The 19,957-nt window shown below is 39.4% G+C and overlaps 2 protein-coding genes and 1 long non-coding RNA gene across 11 annotated transcripts in view; 1 reads left to right on the top strand and 2 right to left on the bottom strand.

Moving 5' to 3' along the window:
- Positions 1–18,530, bottom strand: part of LOC124167108 — a 428,168-nt gene extending 409,638 nt beyond the window's left edge. For all 5 annotated transcript variants that reach the window (XM_046544902.1, XM_046544906.1, XM_046544904.1 and 2 more), the window contains exon 1: positions 18,457–18,530. The gene's annotated coding sequence lies outside the window, so the exon portion shown is untranslated. The remainder of the gene's footprint in view (positions 1–18,456) is intronic.
- A 122-nt stretch (positions 18,531–18,652) lies between these two features.
- Positions 18,653–19,957, top strand: part of LOC124166627 (serologically defined colon cancer antigen 8 homolog) — a 40,490-nt gene continuing 39,185 nt past the window's right edge. For 3 of the 5 annotated variants that reach the window (XM_046544243.1, XM_046544246.1, XM_046544242.1), the window contains exon 1: positions 19,498–19,584. In XM_046544243.1, coding sequence (XP_046400199.1) covers positions 19,550–19,584 — 35 coding nt within the window. In that variant the 5' untranslated portion in view covers positions 19,498–19,549. The other 2 variants (XM_046544244.1, XM_046544245.1) reach the window with 2 other exon arrangements.
- On the bottom strand, positions 18,854–19,410 carry LOC124166628. Its single transcript, XR_006866469.1, has 2 exons — positions 19,296–19,410; positions 18,854–19,199 (listed from the first exon to the last, which is right to left on the bottom strand). It is a non-coding gene; the product is annotated as an uncharacterized LOC124166628 (long non-coding RNA).

The following is a 19,957-nucleotide window of genomic DNA, read 5'->3' as shown; positions in this document are numbered from 1 at the left end:
TCTCGGCGCGAATTGAAAAGATAATTATAACCGAGGAACGCAACGGGCTCTTTCTGAGCCTATTTCGAAGTAGTTTTTTAGCCAATTTCGAAGGACCTTTTTGAAAAATAAAAATAAACATATATTTCCTCGCTTTCTTATTGAGCTATAGTCAATTATGCTAGTGAAATAAATAGTATATACGTTATTTAAACCAACCTTTTCGCACCTGTCCTATGGCTTCGAAAACAATAAAAAATACTTCACAACGAACATAGGGAAAATTAAAGGTTGGCCACCAGGGAGTATATTCACTGTGCTAGCGACATAAAATAACCACTAAACCCGCCCCACAATGCGGGGCACTAAACTTACGCCTATTTCGCCGTAGGAATATCTCAAAAAATTGTTAGGTCACCTGCGAAAAAAAAACACCGTCCTGGTATATATACCTACTAAAAGAATGCAGCAAGTAATATGCATTAAAAACAGGCCGCAATTCTAGGCAAAAGAATCATGAAAGGCAAAAGAGAGAAACGTAAGGATAAGAAAATGTGCCGCGCCCCAAGGAGATAGCGGCTGCATGGGATCCCACGGAAAAACAAGCATATTTCACCAGGAAAGCACGGAAGAAGGCCATAAAACATGCTCCTCCAGCCAATAGCAGAGAAGGGATCACTAATTCTGGCGACATTCTTCAGAATAACTCCAAGATACTGGAACGCGTGGAAGGTATTGTTGTTGTACCAACTTTTATGCGAGGTTAAACACACCTTATACAAAAAAAAAAGCATTTAAAAAACTTGTAATTCAAATTTCATGACTGGAAAAACGCTGCCACAATATATACCTTCACTCCCATCCATACAATGAAGTTAAGATATGCAATACCCCAAATATTTTAAATATTTGATTGTTTATATCGTAAACAATTACAAATGTGTTTTATTCTAACGCGCCTTTTAATGCGATGAAACTTAGCTCACTTGCATTCCTGATTCGTAAATTTAAAGTACCTTCTTTGGAAAATTTTAGTCACTCCCCTCACGGGTAGGAGAATTACAGTTTCACCACAGGAGTTGACAAAAAATGGCAAAACCATAATAGGGTCGACTATGATTATATAGATTGGAATTAAATTGATTCCACCTAATATACTCCCAATGACACCCAGTGGATTAAGATATTTGCCAATTCAGCATTCAGGGATATTTCTACAACAATCCATGTATGTCATTTATACAAATGCAAAAATAATAGGGTACTATCCACCGTCATAACTCCAATCGGCAGTTTAAAAATAAAATACTTCTATAGGTAAATCGTTGTTAAATATAGGCAGTACATTCTTTAGAGTTTCCGAAAGCCTTAACACAAAACATCATTTGGGGTGCTTAAGGGGGAGAAAAAAGGACAGGAAAGACTGCATTGGGAATATTACGAAATAATAACAACAAATCAAGTTAAGAATGAGATTCGTAGGGAGAAGGGTAGGAAAGGCACACACAATGGGGGAAGCAGACAGTGTATTGTGCGAAATAACCCACCACAATCTCCCGTAGGATTTCCATCGAATATCTGAGGACCACCCCGTGGTCATCCCCTTGCCACCCACTCTTCCCTCGTAAAAAAGTTATTACTAGGTCGAGGATGAGGAGGGAAAGATTTCTGTAGAATCGTTAGAGAATGACTAATTTATATGACCAGAGGATATAGTGGTGGACAATAATTGTAATTTCACATTGACAACCATCAATGGAAACGTCCCATCAAGACGACACCAAAGCATCCCGCAGGTAGACTTTCTTTTTCAATTAGGGTTCAATACTTCGCTGCCTTTAACAACGAAAATTAGCATTGGATCAAAAAATAAAAATAACTGTTACTTCGTATTCCAAAATATCAGCAAGGCCAGGAAATTTCTTAAATTCAATAGTTCAATGAAGTTTATAGGACCCTCTCCAACACTGTTCACGTCGAGTCACCGCTACGACCTTCTCCGAAAAGAATCGTAAAGGAATTTCCAACATTGAGTAAAACACACAAGCCTCCAAAAAATATCATAATATAACGATTGCAATCACGGCGGAACACGGAGCATCCCATGAGGAGGAGGAAAGAAAAGAAAGAAAGGAAGTAGACGACTTCCTTCCGACACGCATGGTGGAGGGGGAGGGGACAAGGGATATTTAGGGAGAATTTAAGGGAGTAAAAAGAGATCGCGAAAGAGTTTTGGAGATGGAGGGGGAGGAAGGGGGAAGACGGGGCAGAGTGGAGTGGGGAGGAGGGATACTGGAGGTGCGGTACGAGAGGGCATCACGCAGGGACGCCGAAGGCTGGCACGGACCAACACATCGATCCACTACAATTCCTCCCGAAGGAAAACCCACAGAGAAGAGCTACTATCCCACCGAACCCTGAACGGGACGGACAAAAAGCCGGGAGAGAGACCTTGCCCGACTTCCTCGCGAGATAAGGGAGGGTTTCCCTGAGGATCGCCAGGAAGGGAGTCCCAGCAAAACCCTGATGGAAAACTAGGCCGCAAACACGGACAATCCCCGAGAGACCTCCATGAGAAAGCGTGCAGAGGAGAGCCAATATCCCACCGAAACTTGAACGGGATAGACCGGGAGACACGTCGCCCGACTTTCGCGGAAGATAAAAGGAAGATTTACCGGGGACAGCCAGGAAGGGAGTCCGCGCTAAAAGCGAAGAAGGATCCCTAAGCCGCCACCACAATAAGGGCACTCCATGAGAAAACCTACAGAAGAGAACCTGTATCCCTCCGAACCCTGAACGGGACAGACCGGGAGACACGAACCCCGACTTTCGCGGAAGATAAGAGAAGGTTAACCGGGGACAACCAGGAAGGGAGTCCCCACACAACGAAGACGGCTATCACCACAAGGGTCTTCCGCTGGAGATGCTAGGGAGGAGGACGAGGTATGGCGTTTCGTCGTCAGGGGGAGCGGGGACCCCTTCGGCGGCTTCCTCGTCCACAAGACCACGGATCCTCGGAGGTCCCTCGCTCCTGAGACCCCGGTCCTACACCATGGGAGCGTCGGATGGCGCGGGACGCGGGAGGAAAGCCAAGGGCTTCAGGTAAGAGCGGTGGCACCTTACCCTTTTTGAAGTGAAAACTTATTCAGCCTGACCGAGCACTTGATGGAAGAGGCAAAACAAATATGGAAGAGGTTTTACTGCGTATCGCAAGCACAAAAATGCGATACGCAAGAGACCCTTACTGCAGCCACCGTATCTTTAAAAAGCGCTATCGAATGCCTATTTCATGTGAGCATATAGAGGTATATGGCGGTCGGGTATAATTGTATTTTTTACTTTACAACCATTAATGGAGACGTTCCATCAAAACGGCACTCCAAGCATTTCTTAGGTAAATTTACATACGACTGAGTTCAACATTTCGCTGCTGATAGCTTAGAAAATTAGCATAGGGTTTAAAAAAACTTTCATGATGTTCCAAACCATCACCTAAGGCAGGAACTTTCTTAAATATACTAGCTAATGGGTTACCTATTGAGGTGGCTTACATGGTGGTATGTAGACGTAGAAATTGTAATTTTAGGAAATACTCGCGGGTTGAGCAGCATTGAGAAAAAACTCTTACCTGACCTTACACAAGAGTTCAGATAACGCTGCTTTGAGACTGGTTCGCTATCTTCAAAATCGTCATTCCACATCTACTCCCCTGTCGCTACCGCGATATTTTTGACAGCTACCTCGGCCTAATTCATCGTCGTATCTTAGCTAACTTCGTCACCAGCGTTAGACAGCCCTGTAGATATTGACGTGGTTCAGAAAAGGACCGCGGTTCGGCATTTTGGGAACGCTGCTTTAAAAAAAGGAGTGACATTTTTCCAACACTAAGCTGACAAATATCTGAACAAGGTTCCTTCATCCTAAACAAACTGATAATAAAAACCAGCGAAACATTCGTACTCAAGCGAACAAATGAAGTGAAAATCTAGAAGGAAGGAGATATTAACATATTAATTTCACGAAAACGTAACCTACTTCACCCAAACGTGAACGTGGGAACGTTAAAATACCTTAACTAGCGGAGTTTATGAATTGGCAAGGGTGGTATAACGTACCGTTCGCAACTTGATGCAGCTTGCCTGAATATGTCCCAGACTGATAGCTGAAAACTTTTCACAATTGATTGCTGCACCGTACCTCAACCTCGAAATAGATTTTAGAGGATTTAAGATAGTTTGCATGACTGCCGATGTAATTTACTATGTTTCTTGCTATGATATAATTTCAATAGAAATTACTTACAGCAGTTTAAAGTTGCTGCGAACACTAATACACTCTTCTCAAGTTTTAAACCCTTTGGTTACGCTGTGTTTGAGGCTAAGGACGGTTGAAGCCAACCCATTTCTTAGGGTTGCTCAGCGAAATTAAGAGGCAAGGTAACTTCCCCATGCGAAAGGGAGTAGTGGTCCATTCGCGGTTTACGTGGCGCCCATTCATACACTCCATAGCGCTTCAAAACTTTCAGCTCACCGATAATGCTTGGCGATTATGTCCTTGCCGTGCGGTGGCACCTACGGTTTCATGCGGTAACGCGGGAGGAGAAACATGAGCGCGAGTAAACCGCTAAGTGCAAACCCAAGAGACGTGAAAAGGACACTGAAGCAAAGAATGAGAACGGAATTCATACATTGTATGATGGAGCGTATTTTCATTTCGCGATGGTCCATTGCAAGAGAAGATTTGAAATCAAATACGTACTTAATGCCAAGATTTCACCAATTAAATTAAAATTGAATTCCTTTCCCAAATTAATTTCCTACATTGTACCTACCTATTCAAAACATAAAATTAATGATTTAAGACCAGAGTTTCGACTTTAAAACAATAATTTTCACGGAAAATTCGTAGAAATAAGTGGAAAATAATTGCCGAGAAGGAGAAAATGATTGCTGAGAGGTGAAGGCCTAAGAAGACAGTAAACTTTTAAAGTAGAGAAAATACTAATCTAATATTTCGTCAAGTCCTTGCAATCAGTTGCATCTATTATCTTTTCGTGAATTACATTATCGCCTCATAGATGAAATAAGAGATTTAAAATACTAAGAATCTTATCTCGTGGAGTAATCCCTAAACAAGTAAAAGAAACACTTTATGGCACATTTTCTATTATGATAAAAACCGTAATAAGGCTTTCCTATCTAGCAGTTATCATTTTAATTACTTCTTCCGCAATGTAGACCTAATTCTTTGAATACTTGAACGAAAAGGGACGCGAATGGTCTAAATGGCCTGGTCACTGAGATACAAACAACTCGTTTTTTGTGGAAGGTATGGCCGAAGCAGAGATGGCAGGAGGTAGGTGAGGTGGCTAGCGTTGGCTTCCCGCGCAATAGTTCTGGGTTCAAATCCTGTCATCGGTATGTGGAGGGAATGCTCCTACAGCACTCCGTCCGTCGGAGGGGATTAAATATCATAAAAGAGGAATTCTCACACTTCCCACCAAATTTCAATGAGATGGGTCGCGGGGAATAATGTAGATAAAGACACGTTATTATAGCTCTGTAGAGCAACAATACACGGGCTACCCAAGCCAATGGCTGGATAAATGAAAGCAGAAGAATAAAAGAATGAGAAAAAGCACCACTATCAAGAGGAGAAATCGCGCTAAGATATGACCGCAACGACCGCAATATTAATTCCACATATCTAACCCGCGTCACCGTCTCAAGTAACAATAGCGGGATATATAATCCAGTTACTCGTCACCCATGTATCCATTCAGTAATCCTTCACTAGTTCACATGGCTTGCAATTCATACTTCCGCATACACATTGTGTGAAGCTGACGTAAAAATCCAGACTCCGGAAAGTTTGTAAACCTAGCTTTTCGTGAATTACGTTAGCGTCCCAGGCCTCATTGATAAAATAAGAGAATTTCATACTACGAAACATATTCGCGATTAAATTATCAATGATGATAAAAACCTCCTCCGTCCATAAAAAAAGGTTCTCCTATCAAGCATTTACAATTCTAATTACTTCTTTCTCCAAGTCTATTTCCTTGAATACTTGAACGGATGAGGTCGCGAACGGTCTAAATGCCCTGTCTGGTCACTGAAAAAGAAACGAAAAACCATTGTTGAAGCGCTGCTTCGGCAGTTCGCACTTCATTTAAAAAAAACGCAGTACCTATCTATCGTCTTATATCTTTTGAGATAAATATTTTATTATTTCAATTTTATGTGAATGAATTTGAAATAAAAGATTTTGAAATTCCAGGTCGGAGCAAATCATGAGTAATCAATGCATAATTACAGGTACAAATAAGCTCTTATAAAAAAATTTTTTTAAAAAACCAGCCTTTATATTTAGATTACAGGGGATGAGCAAAATTTGTAAGATTTGTGGTGAATATGTTGAGTTGTGGTGAATATGGTGAGATTTTATGGGTGTCAAAAGATGGGAAATTTTATGGTGGATAACTTTTACTGTGGTCGCAAAACACGAAAATCGACCATTTGGAACTTCTTAGATCAAAAACATGTTTTGGGGGGCTATAGGTTGACTGGGGGGTGGTTAAAGGGGGTTGGAGAGAAAAAGTTATATTTTCATGTATTGTCATCGGAAATGAAGAAGTGTGCAAAATTTCAGCGTTTTTGCTTCACAGGAAGTGAGTCAAATTTGAGTTACAAGATTTGTACCAGACAAACAGACAAACAAACAGACAGGTTGGTGAGTTGATATAAAGGCTGGAAAAAACGCAGTACCTATCTATCGTCTTATATCTTTTGAGATAAATATTTTATTATTTCAATTTTATGTGAATGAATTTGAAATAAAAGATTTTGAAATTCCAGGTCGGAGCAAATCATGAATAATCAATGCATAATTACAGGTACAAAAAAATCACGAATATTTCCCGATTATTCCGGCTTTCCCGGTCACCCTGAATAAGCAATGAGCTTGGTTTGATCAGACAACGGAAGCGGACGGAAAAATTCCATTGATATTCCCGAGGCATTTAAGTAAATGCATTGCGTTTATTCCCTCAACAGATTGATGATGAAGAACCCCGCCACGCTGTCCTTGATACCCAATAAGCAACCAATTTCGATTAAATAATTCAGCCATCAAAACAACGTCCTCAGCGGTAAAGACCATTCTGGATACTCGATCACAACTTTACAGACCCATGAGACGCACATCTGCAACACAAAGTAATTTCGAATACACACAACCAACAACAACAAAAAATGTTTTAAAATATTCCATCAAAACTAAGCCATGTCTATGAACGCATTTTCTCTCTGCGGAGAACACAAACGGCAAACAACAGGTTAAACACAAAAATTTCCTCAGCATTTTAATGTGAATAGGGTCACCATAAGTCATCCTAAGATTGGTTTGACGCAGCTCTCGATTCCGCGCTACAATCCGTTAGCCTTGTCAAAATAAGGTATTTATTCTCTTTTGCACCATTTTATAACCTTAGTAACTATTAATAAAAAATCCAAATAACTGCAAAAAAACGTATGTCGTAAATCTACTCTCTTCTTTTTAATTAATTTACAATTTTATTCCTTTTATTTTACTATAGTAAAAACATTGTTATAACCTTTAAAGTCTTTCATATATCAAAGTTATGTACTCATACTCGTTCACGGGCCTGATGAAGGTGTATAAATACACCGAAATGTTGGCAAAAATTTGCATTTACAATCTTCAAGCCCTCCATGACAACATGCTGCAGGACACTGAATCAATATGAAACATAGAGGTCAAGAGATGGAAAAAAACTCAAATATATTAATACCATTTCCATTCCGAATGATATATAACTATACTTTTTTCGATGTTTACTACATAATATAGACTTCATCATCATTAGTCGACAATCTTAAGATTGGTTTGACGTAATTCTCCATTTTTCTCTCCTATACGTTAGATTTTTCAAAGCGATGTATTTATTATCTTTCAAATCCTGCATTACCTGTCCTATGTAACTCATTCGGGGCTATCCCTTGCCCTTCTTGCCTTTCACCTGTCCTTCTACGATTGTAGAACATAGACCTAGGGAAATAAAAATTCACAGCCAGGACATTGCCGGATTTTGCTAAAAGAATACATATATCCACCAGTATTGAAAGGTTGGGATGAACATATTTCAATAGCAAAATTATTCACCTATTCGCCATACTGCTTAAGGTCTTCCTGAAATACGAAAGCTTCCGGAGCGGAAGGAAAAAATAACCCGAAATTCGATTTTTGACCGATCGTCCCAAAACGGAACACCTGCACACCCCGATCTGAAATTCTCCGAAATGGATGCCTGGCAATAAATACTAAACTTAGAAAGGACAGCCCTTATTTACGGTGTGAGCATCGAAAAAAATTGTGCCGGAGCTTTGAAATGAGACGACAGAAAGCTGAAAAAAATAGATTAACAAGACGGATGAGGAAGGGAAAAAATGGCGCCGAAGAAAAGAGATGAGGGCCCTTGGGAAATCAAGATAAGTTCCTTTACACAGAATATCGCAAAATCTCCAGACTGAAAAGCACACGGCGATCTCACAAAAAAACTGGAGGATCTTTTCATAGTAGACTGAAGAAAACAAGGTTAACAAATGGGCGGATAGCGCCTTAGAGAGAGCCCTGGGGTAACGTATGTAAATGGTGAATTTGAGACAGTTAAAACTAGACAAATTCTACAGTATTGTTTTAGTATAACACTATCCACAAGTTCACGCTTGATATGTAAAGCCTTCCATTCTTTATGGAGGAATGTATCAAATCCGAAAGGTTGAAAGTGTTGAAGATCATGGATGAAGTTCGCCATGAATAAATATTTGGCTTAACCGGGATTGGAACCCGGATCTCCTTATTATAGTCCTGACCGGCAATCGGGGGATCCGGGTTCGAATCCTGGCTAAGGAAAATATTTCTTCACGGCGAACTTCATCCTTGGAGTAGCTAACTTTGCACCCGTGCTCGTTACTGCGTACAATGCCATTTGTTTCATGCAGTGCTTTTAAATTTAGATGCTCGTTTGACGCACGTAAATTCCAAAATTTTACATGCTGCCGAGAACAACTCAGTCAGTGAATTGGAGATTTTTTTTTCAAATATGTATTAGAAAATTCTATAAATTTACACGGTTATTTTCATTCGAGTTTTCGAACGAAATCTTTGGATACGAATGCCAAGTGTCGTTAGACTCGAGTCGCCGAGATTCCAACATCAGTGAAAATACCCATGAGATGAGGAGAAAATCTTTTTAAACCAATTTCTTAGTAAAAAAAAGTTAACTGATGACATTATGATATCTGTCGATACAGGAAAATTCTCATTGAGAAATTTCACAAAAATTTTAGAGTAGAATCATAGATGAATATCAAAATTCCCTTTAATCAAAGGGCGGTAAAATATGTAGGATAGAATGCATACGTGCATGTTTATTAAAAGAAAAATGATTAATTAGGAACCAACACATTACAACAGTTTTGCAATAGCAAATATTTACGGGTCAAATTGCCAGGGATAATTTTGATTTCATGGTACCAGAAGGTATGACTACTACCATTGAGTAAGTATATATATCCTTACTCTATACTACTACATATAAATAATACAGACTTTTGGACGAATGCCAGCCTATTTTTCTCATGCAGAACATCCCATACCAACACATTGGGTATTTGCTTTAAATATTATTTGAAATGATCCACGAAATCTCAAAACAAATTCTGACACTTTATTGGAGTGATAACGAGACAGGCAAGGTATTTCACATGAAAATATACTGCGGTAAGGTATTTCGGACTAACGTAGTATACTTAGTACTGCAAACGCTTTCCATTTGAGGATACCTATATACTATAAAACTCACTTCCGATTATCGACTGACTGACTCATACAAACGTTTAGGATAAACGATACGGTATACGACATAAAGTCATAGAAAATACCCACACTAAACTCATCTGTAACCCTAGGAAAAATTTTCGCTACACAAAATTCTCTATTTTAAATCACGCCAAGGATAGATATCACAGAAAAAAATCGATCCTTCAGGAACAACCTGCACACAAAAATTGTAAAAAAACGCATAAAATTTGCATTTACAATTTTTCAATACCTATGCCCCACGACAATGAATCGATATGAAACAAAGACGTCAAGACCAGGAAAAAATCAAATATATTAATATCATTTCCATCATATAAATATATATATATTTATACACATATAATTATGTAAAGAGCCGGTAGAGTAGCCAGGGTTTTGAATTGGTTTACCGGAGGTTTCGGGAATCTTCTGGGGTGTATGGAAAATACCCCAGGGCTAAGATGGGACCGGGAGTCCTCCCCAAAAATTTTGGAATTTTTGATGTTGAAAACGCGATTTTTAGGAGTCAAAAACATTAATTTTGTACGATTACTTATTAAAAGAAAGTATATAAATTGGATGAAGTAAAAGCTTCAGAGGCACAAGGGGGTTTTAACCCAGAAAACAATTCCCCCGTGACTACGCCACTGACAGAGCCCGCCACACAGCGAGAGCGAGTAAAACTTTTGATGTTGGCTCACATTGGGCTAGTTAAAGCACTTGGATATTCGAGTTCATGGACAAATACCCCTATCCTCGGGTTTGATTTCTTTCTTTAGTTCGACACACCGCCTACCCCAGTTCACTCCGACCATAAATCCGGTTTCTTTTCATCCCCCTGGGCAAACCCCCCAACATCCTCCCTTTATCTCGCAAGGTACCTACTTCGACAACCCCTCGCCCCCAAACAGAACTTGTTCTATCGCCTTCGAAATTCTTCCATCTCATAGAAGGTTGTTGTTTTGCCGCGTAGGTCGCATTTTAATTATGAATTTGATGGATCACATAATTTTGTATATAGCTTTTGGTTAACACCCCTAATTATACGATGTTTCCCTCGAAACTCGGATCAAAGTGTCCATCAGCGATGTGAGTGGAGAATTTTGTAAACCAATTTAAATGCGCGGTGGGTGAAAACACATTTAGAAGCCAACTTGAGGATCCTCTTTTGCAATATTCGTGTTTATCCATGATAAAAACACATATGGTAATTTCCAAGTGTGACCTAGAAAATGACATTATATGTTGAAGCCATGGTTGGTAGTAGGGTTTTAAATTAAAGTGTGGGAATTACCATTTGTGTGTTTATTCTGGATACATCGAACTCCCACATACTTAAGCCTGAAACGATTTTATGCGGATAACATTCGTGTTAATGATATTTGGTCCCCTCCGACGGACGGAGTGAGGTACGAGAGTTCCCCACACAAAGCAATGCCGGGATTTGAACCCGGACGTATAGCGCGGGGAGCCAACACTAGCCACCACGCCATACATAGTTCATATTTGGAAGTTTAACATTTACATGATACCCCTAAAGCTGTCTCTACGGGCATGAGATATGGATTCTAGAGCAACATACGTTAACGAGAGAGTGAAAGTATAACTTCAGGAAAGGCAAAGTAACTTTTATATTGCAGCTACATTTCTACCATGACATGCTTTTTTCGCGAATTAATTAAACATCACTTTCATTAAATTGAATACTCAAAAAGAGGAATAAATATCGGGACTATTAAAAATATAATATTTTTTAAGTAGGTAGATATCTAAGTACTTAATTTTTTTCCATTTCTCGAAGTAATATTAAAGTTAGCGTTTCAATGTTGGCCTTGGTTTTTTGTTACTGCGCACCCATCATGAGGGCTCTTGCATAGGCGGATCCAGGGGGGGGGGGCACGGGGGCACGTGCCCCCCCCCCCCAGATCCTTAAAAATATGATAGATTTTTAATACGGTCCCATTATAATTTCGTTCGTTTTGTATAACAAGGTATCCTTGTGCCCCCCCCTGAACAAAATCCTGGATACGGCCTTGCTTGTGCCCCTCCCAGAAAGAAATCCTGGATCCGCCCCTGGGCTCTTGTATTTATTCCCTCAGAGTGCTCCATAAGAATCTTTAGTGGTACGCTTTTTCTTGCAAACGGCATCATTTCAATACAAAGTTAGGGCTGTGGTACGTCCCCCTGTCTTTAGATTGGCACTGAATAATGGGACTTAGTCAAGGTACGCAGTAAAGGTATCAAGTCATGGCTCTGTAATAGATAGAAGGGAAAAGAATTTCCGGTGGGTATACCCAGGGCCGATTCTAAATATTTTTCTAGAGTAAGCGAAAAATACTCCGCCCCCAGCCCAGTGGCGGATACAGATGGGGGGCGCAGGGGGCGCGCGCCCCCCCTTTGCGGGGCCACCCGTATTGCCAAACATAGCAGAACCATAATTTTAACTTTTTTATATCATAAGATGGCATTGTCTTGAATGTGTGTTAAATCACTTTAGTTAAAACTTCTGAAGCTCTGCATGTGACTTGATTATTTTTTATTGCGATAAAAGTAAAGGTAACTCAAGATGTCTTTTGCGCCCCCCCCCCCCTTGAATTTTCTCTGTATCCGCCACTGCCCCAGCCCCGAAAATAACCTGAGAGGTAGTAGGTATTCTCTCTGGATACATTTTAAATATAAAAAATACTTTAGGAATAAGGGTCGAGACTTAATATCATAAGTTCAATAGATTCAGGCTTCAATTGGTGGAAGTTAGACCAAACCAAATAAAGCTCTCGATCTAGCTATCAGTTGCATTAATTACAACAAAAGGTGATTGAATCCAGATAAGATTATGAAAAGGGACTGCAAGAAACTTCATTAATACCTCCAAGAGGTTACTCACCGAAATATTTTATTTCAAATCACGTTTATCAGCCCGGCACTTCCCTAAGTTCCTGCCAACTTATTGTTCGTTTATTTTCACGAGTCAATAGGATAGACCAATTAACGGCGGTGGAATCAGCGCATCGAAAATTGTAACTGCGTAACTTGTCTTAATGAAATCATGAAATAAGTAAAAAATGATTTGATTAAGAATGCGTCATTGGATATGAAGCGAAAATCCACACAGTAACTTCACCCATTCCATCGAACTTCTGTTCTCTTTCTCAGTGGCGCAGCGAGGGGGGGAGGAGTTTTGGGGGTTAAAACCCCCCCCAGAACGCAGAGAAATTTTTAAGTTTAATCCATTTTACTTAATTGGATTGATATTACTCATAGAATAGTGGAAGGATTAATAAAATATCCCTCAGAAAGCCGTAAAACTCACCATTTTGAACTATTTATCCTGAAATTCCACTATTTATTAATCTCGCACCCACACACCCCGGTATTAGTTGCACATAAACCCCCCCCCCCCCCCCCCGGGTTAATTTCTAGCTGCGCCACTGCTCTTCCCATCTTTTTAAATGATGACTAACTACAAGAATCTCGAGATTCCATTATCATCGCTCATTAAAATACTGTGCGCAATCACCAATTTATAATATTTCGCAGTGAACCAAGGATTTAATGATGCTTAAACGTTTAAACATACAGGAAATTCTTTTTTGTAACGACCATATTAGTGTTCGAAAAAAAGACTACAATAATTATTCGTTACGACAGATATTCCTTGATATCGCATATTCTCTGAGGCTTAGTCAGTTATCAAACCACTAATTCCGTTAGATAATATTTTCACCATTAGATGATCATAACACAGGCCAACAAAAAAACATTTTTTTTTCGGTGCCGGGAGTTTTAGAGCTGATATTACCGATATGTGTGGTGCTGAATCCAAATATGATATCCGTTTTTATGTAACAGCTCTACTTTTTTAGATACGGCACATTTTATGATTAGATTCTTTTAAATATTTGATATGTTTCAGAAAATATTTTTCAAATTTAAATCAATCTATAAATGAACTAATTCTTAACCACTCTGCAGTATTAACTTTGAATATCGCCTTTATACCTTTGAGGAAGGGGTTGGGGAGGATTTGGTATGTTTGAAGAAGGGGGAGACAGGCGTACAGAGTGGAAACAGTGGGAAAATATACAACTAAGGGATGTGGGAAACCCACGGTGGAAAAGGACCCTAGTCATAACTGTAGAATAACGACACGTGGGAAGAATCACAGAAAAATGGAGAAGAGTAAAATAGGGGGGATAGGGTAAAAAAAGAGCGTGTCTTTAAAAATGGAGAGGCGGGAGTAAGTAAGGGGTAAGGGGATTCCTGAAAACAAATGGTCAAATTCTCAAAGTTTTTGTAAAGCAACCTCTAAAAATGAGCTCAATTCAAAGAAGCTGTGCAAATCATTGTGATGTGTTTTGTTACATTTGTGGGGAATATGTTATATGTTATGTGTAAAAAATAATAGGAAAAACATTACAGACTTTGTGAAACGTACATACCTGGGATATTTTGGGGTTCAGCTTGGTTACCAAGGTAAAAATTGGGCACCGCATGTTGTGTGTAAAACATGTACAAAACATCAGCGGTAGTGGACTACAGGAAAATTTAAAGTTTGGTGTGACAATGGTTTGGAGAGAACCTACAAACCATATTGACGACTGTTATTTTTGCATGGTAAATGTTTCGGGAATTAATCGAAACAATCGCTACGAGTGGAAATATCCAGATTTGCCTTCAGCTAGACGCCCGGTACCCCATTCAGAAGAAATCCCGATCCTAATATTTCAGACATTACCATATGTATGTGAGGATGAATATGAGCTATTCCTGATTCTATTGACAATAGTGACAGCGACTACGAGGCAGTATCAACAAATCCTCAACTATTTAATCAAGATGAACTAAGCGACCTTGTTGGAGAATTGAACTTATCGAAGGAAGCATCTGAACTACTAACTTGAAGGATGCATGAAAGGAATTTAATGGAACAAGGTACAAAAATGAATTTTTATCGCTCAAGGGAAAAGGATCTGCTACCCTTCTTTACTCATGAAGACAATCTTACATTTTGTTTAGACGTTAGAGGTCTTCTGAAAGGAATCCGGCTACCGCAAATATGAAGCTGGTGATTGGCGTTTGTTAATTGATAGCTCCAAGCATAGTTTAAAATGTGTTCTTCACAATGTTAGTAAGTATGGCTCAATACCAATCGCTCATTCAACTGAAATGAAAGAAGAATATGATACAACAGTATTGGTCTTACAGAAGATAAAATACCAGGGATATCGCTAGGTGATTTGTGTAGATTTAAAAATGGTGAACTTTCTTCTTGGGCAGCAATTTAGCAACACAAAATATCCTAGTTTCTTGTGCCTCTGTGCTAGAAGGGACAAACAAACCACTGGATTAAGAAGAAGTGGTCAAAGAGAGAATACTTAATTGTTGGGTAAAAACATTATTGCTGAGTCTTTTGTTGAATGGGAAAAAATCACCTTACCGCCCCTTCATGTTAAACTAGGCCTAATGAAGCAATTTGTAAAGGCTCTTGAAAAGGATGAACCATGCTTCGGCTACATAAGAATAAAAATTCCGCAGATAAGTATAGAAAAACTTAAAGCTGGTATTTTTGATGGGTCACAAATCAGAAAACTTACAAAGGATCCTCCTTTTGTCAATTCAATGAATGAGATTGAAAAAAACAATTGACTTTCGTTTGTTGAGGTAATAAAAATTTTTCTGGGAAATCACAAACGAGAGAATTCTCTCGAGCCTGTAAACTATATGCTCACTAACTTTAAATCACTTGGATGTAATATGAGCATTAAAGTTCACTACCTACACAGTCACTTAGACTGTTGTCCTGAAAATTTAGGCAACACAAGTGAAAAACAAGGTGAACGATTTTACCAGGAAATCAAAACAATGGAAGATCACAACTAAGGAAGATGGGATAACCATATGATAGCAGATCACTGCTGGTGCTTAAAACGAGACTGTTTAACAAAGTGCACGAAAGAAAATCGTGCAAAAGAAGCTTCCGAAGTGTTGAGTGATGTTTTTACGTCCATTTTTTCTTTAAAGTGTTTTATTTCAGTAAAAAATGTTACTATTTGTATTCAATTGTATTGTAAAACTATTGTAATTGTAGGCGATTTAAAATTCCTATTAATAACTCAAGTCTTTCTACTTTGTGAGTTTTATCATTTATGAAATTATCCCAAATCATCATATTGAACATTTTTTATGCAAGTAACGACATATCTGTATCTTGAAAACTAGAGCTGATAGGAAAAAACTAATATCATATTTGCATTCAGCACCCCATTTGTACTTGAAATCAGCTTTAAAAGCTCCGGCACCAAAACCACTGTTGACCTGTGTAATCCATTCAGAAAAATCAGAGCATATGAGTCTTTGCAAACTCAGTTGTCAACAACCAATATCTTCACAATCATCAATATTGAAAGCTGCTTAGTTTTTCAGACTCGCTTCAATAGGATAGCTATGATAATGGCTGGAAGATTCCACCACTGCTCGCCAACATTCATATGCAGTTGTCAATTAATTATTCCAAAGTTCACCAGCATAAATGATAATTTAATATTCGTGGATTCAACTCCACAGCAACAGCTACAGCCAGTGGCGCCGAGTGGGGCCTGAGGGGGCCCGAGTCCCCTCAAAAATTCGTTATGGGTATGAGGAAAAAATGTGTCAGGCTTGTCGATTTTCCCCGGAGTGTCCAGATATCGAGATTTGTGTTATCAGGGTTCTATAATGTTGATCATATGACTCTTCTAAAATTCTTAAAAAATTTAAAACTCACTACTTATAAAATTTCCCGGGGCAAGATCCCCGATTTGGGCCCCCCTAATATTTTTTGTAAGTCGGCATCCCTGACTACAGCACACATTTTCATATCCCCTAAAACAGGTATTTGATCCACCCTCCCTCTGCGCGTCAAATCAGTGCCAAAACACCTACATTGGATAGATCCCATTCCTGACCACCGGCATACCCGAAATAAATGCAAACATTCAGCAACGAAGTATTTCACTTTCACTTTCCATCTCTGCAGCGCGACCAATAAATTTTCCGGTTTTATCAAAGCGACTGACCTCCGTGCCCAAGCGATCCAGCGAACGATAAACTCTGGCGCGTGGCGCCGCATTAAATCGAAGGGAAGCATCAATCACGACGTACAACACTATCACTCACTGCAATGCCAATGTTTGTCTCTCCTGGTAGATAAGGGAAAAACCGTCAGAGATACTTCACCTAAGCATATTCAGCTGACTCCAGATGCATCGGATTCAACCACCCGCCGTGCAACACCTTATCGAGTACTGTCAGTACTGTCGAATACATCACAAATAGTACGCTTGACATTGAATGAGTGGATCCACTTCAGCACTAGTAAATTTCTTCACATACGGTAACCACACTTAAGGCGACCAAATGGAATAAATACGGTAAAATAAACAGGTAACGTACTCGATCGGCGCAAACAATTTTTTTCCTGTTGTTTATAGACGGAGAAACTAAACATAATTGCTCAAATACGCAATTAAATGATAAAAAATTCCCAAGTCTGTGTTCCATAGCCCCACTACATGTAAACGTAAAGGAGAAGAAAACACAACCCCAATGCCAGCGCACCTGTTCTTCCAGGACCGAACCGGCAGGTGCGATGGCGAAAATCATACCGAAGAATTCGCGGATAATATATACGCCCATACATTGCATATTACATTCATTGTTCGAAAAACACACCTGACAAGTACGAATTGCTGCTTTCCCCAATTTACTCCAAAGGTTTCACCACGTACGACCAATATGTAGACTATTTAAAATACCTCAGAAATTAAAAAAAAAAAACATTGAGGGAGTACATTCATCTAAAACAACAAGTATATTGGGATTTAAAACTGGAGCACTGACAGCAACAACAACGTTAATATAGAAAACTGAGTTTACAATTCCCCAGGGGTTGAAATACGTCCCAGACATACATAATAACATGGAAGAATATTTAACTAGATGAGCACATTAAGCTATACGAGGTACTTCTAGACGTCTTGCTACCTTAGAAGCAACCCCATGACTTCGTTATAGAAAGACTGGATCGCACAGGGGATGCATTAGTAGAAATAAATGAGACTAATTAACTTGTGGTGCATATTATAGGTCATTACTACAGTATCCACACTCATGTAAGAATACCAGGCATGCATCGAATCACATGTTCAGAGAGATCTAAAACTTATTCGCAAAGATTTCCCAACTATGTTTCACAACTTTATCGACGACCCCACGGCAAAACATCCAAATCCAACGCCAAATCAAGTTGTTTTATCCGGGAAAATATGCGATTCCAAGATCGGTACGAGAACAACACGATGGCATTGATACTACGCAACACAGTACATGAAAGGCGATGTTTATCCAGATGGTACATGACTTACAATAGTTTTACATCATCCTCAAAACATTTCTAAGCACTCGATCGTGTGTCATCCGCAGGAAAATCACGTTATTTACGCAAAGAAATAAACGAAACCAAGACATATCGACGTATTCGCGTCAATATTATCACAGTATACAAGTATTATAAAAAAATGCATGCATTCATTCAATAAAATTTGGGTTACTTACGTTGACAGCTAAGGAATTCCCGCAGCTTAGGTTGTTTTCTCCCCTCCCTTTGTTATGAACTGACAAGCTTTTCGTCACTGAATCGATTGTCACACGTTTTATTTGTTTGTAATCGCGGCGCTAGAGCGCAGCACCTATCAGAGGTACATTGAAATTTGAATTATGTGCTTGTATGAATCAAGGTGCTACCGTGCTACTTTCTTGTATTTTCATCTGGAAAATTTTCGTTCTGGATCTGAAAAAAGCCCCAAATGTATGATGCACAAAAGATGAACCTCAGGAGTGGCCATTCATGGAATCAGCTGTTAGCCTCTCGTCCAACCTGTGAAACTGAAAATACGGAAAAGAGACTTTGACAGGCGTCGTGGGAGTGAGTAATGAATGGAGCACAGGGACATCACATTAAAGCCTTATTTATTTGCCTTGTGATACAAATGTTTTTATGTCTTTGTGTGTGGATTTCAAGTATTCAGAACCGATACACGGGCTGCATGCAATGTCAGCGTTAACCTCAGTCATTGATGTAGATTTGGCACTCTAAAATCGCATGTTTCCTCAGGACACCATATTCTCGCACTCCTGTTTCAGCAGCAACTAGACCAATTTCTGCAGCACCACTGTTGTGTCTCATTTGAGGCCGTAGCACATCTGGCACATGGCAGGTTCTGAGATGAAGTCATGACGAACATAGCGCTGAGAATAACCGCGACTAGCAGCGTAATCAGGAAAACTCGTATTTCCATCTGGGAAGCAATGAAGTATCTAAGTAACACTCCCGGTAAACGGAATATTTGGGACTTCCAACTAACTCTACGATTCGAATATCAATTTAGACTTACCTTGAATACGGTTGATGAACTATGGATGTTACCTTCGGTAGAGTAGCGTTCCCGTAGGCTGCACGACAACTGCGCGTCTCTCAAGGTGTCGCATCTTATATGACCTGAGTTTCCTGAGCTGACCTTGAAACGAGTCGGGTTTTCCCGAGAGGAAAGTGTGAATAGGAACCTGTTGGCCCCGAGCCGCCTTAAGCCTTTGGGATATTTTGACAGCGATGGTCGTAATGGCTCAGATTTACGACATTGATGTTTAAATGTGTGTGGAGAATGATGTCACTGCTGCCCATGGGTAACTTAGGGAAAATATTAAATACACCTTTATCCTCCATGATTTTGCATGCTAAGCAAGACTAATAATACAGTGTTTTATCGCCGGAATCGGTCATTTCTGTCTGAATTTTAAAATCTTCTGAAGATGTCCTGTGTGTCACCTTTCTTGTTGGTCTTCCATTAAGAAGTCAGATTATGAGCTCTGAGTTGTAGCCCAGGTAAAAGCTTAAAATTATAATTCTATATACCAGCTGTTATTAGTAGTGGTATTATTGCACTCAAGTTCTTGGTGTTTTTAGAGCCTTATTTTGTATTTTCTTCATTTGAAAAGTGTCTAGCTAAAGGAATGTTTTCCAGTAATTGATTATGGATTCTGATGTGGTCTTTAATAT

The sequence above is a fragment of the Ischnura elegans genome, chromosome 10 (assembly GCF_921293095.1).
Source record: "Ischnura elegans chromosome 10, ioIscEleg1.1, whole genome shotgun sequence".
Taxonomy (NCBI): Eukaryota; Metazoa; Arthropoda; class Insecta; order Odonata; family Coenagrionidae; genus Ischnura; species Ischnura elegans.
This window is presented reverse-complemented; position numbering and strand designations above follow the sequence as displayed.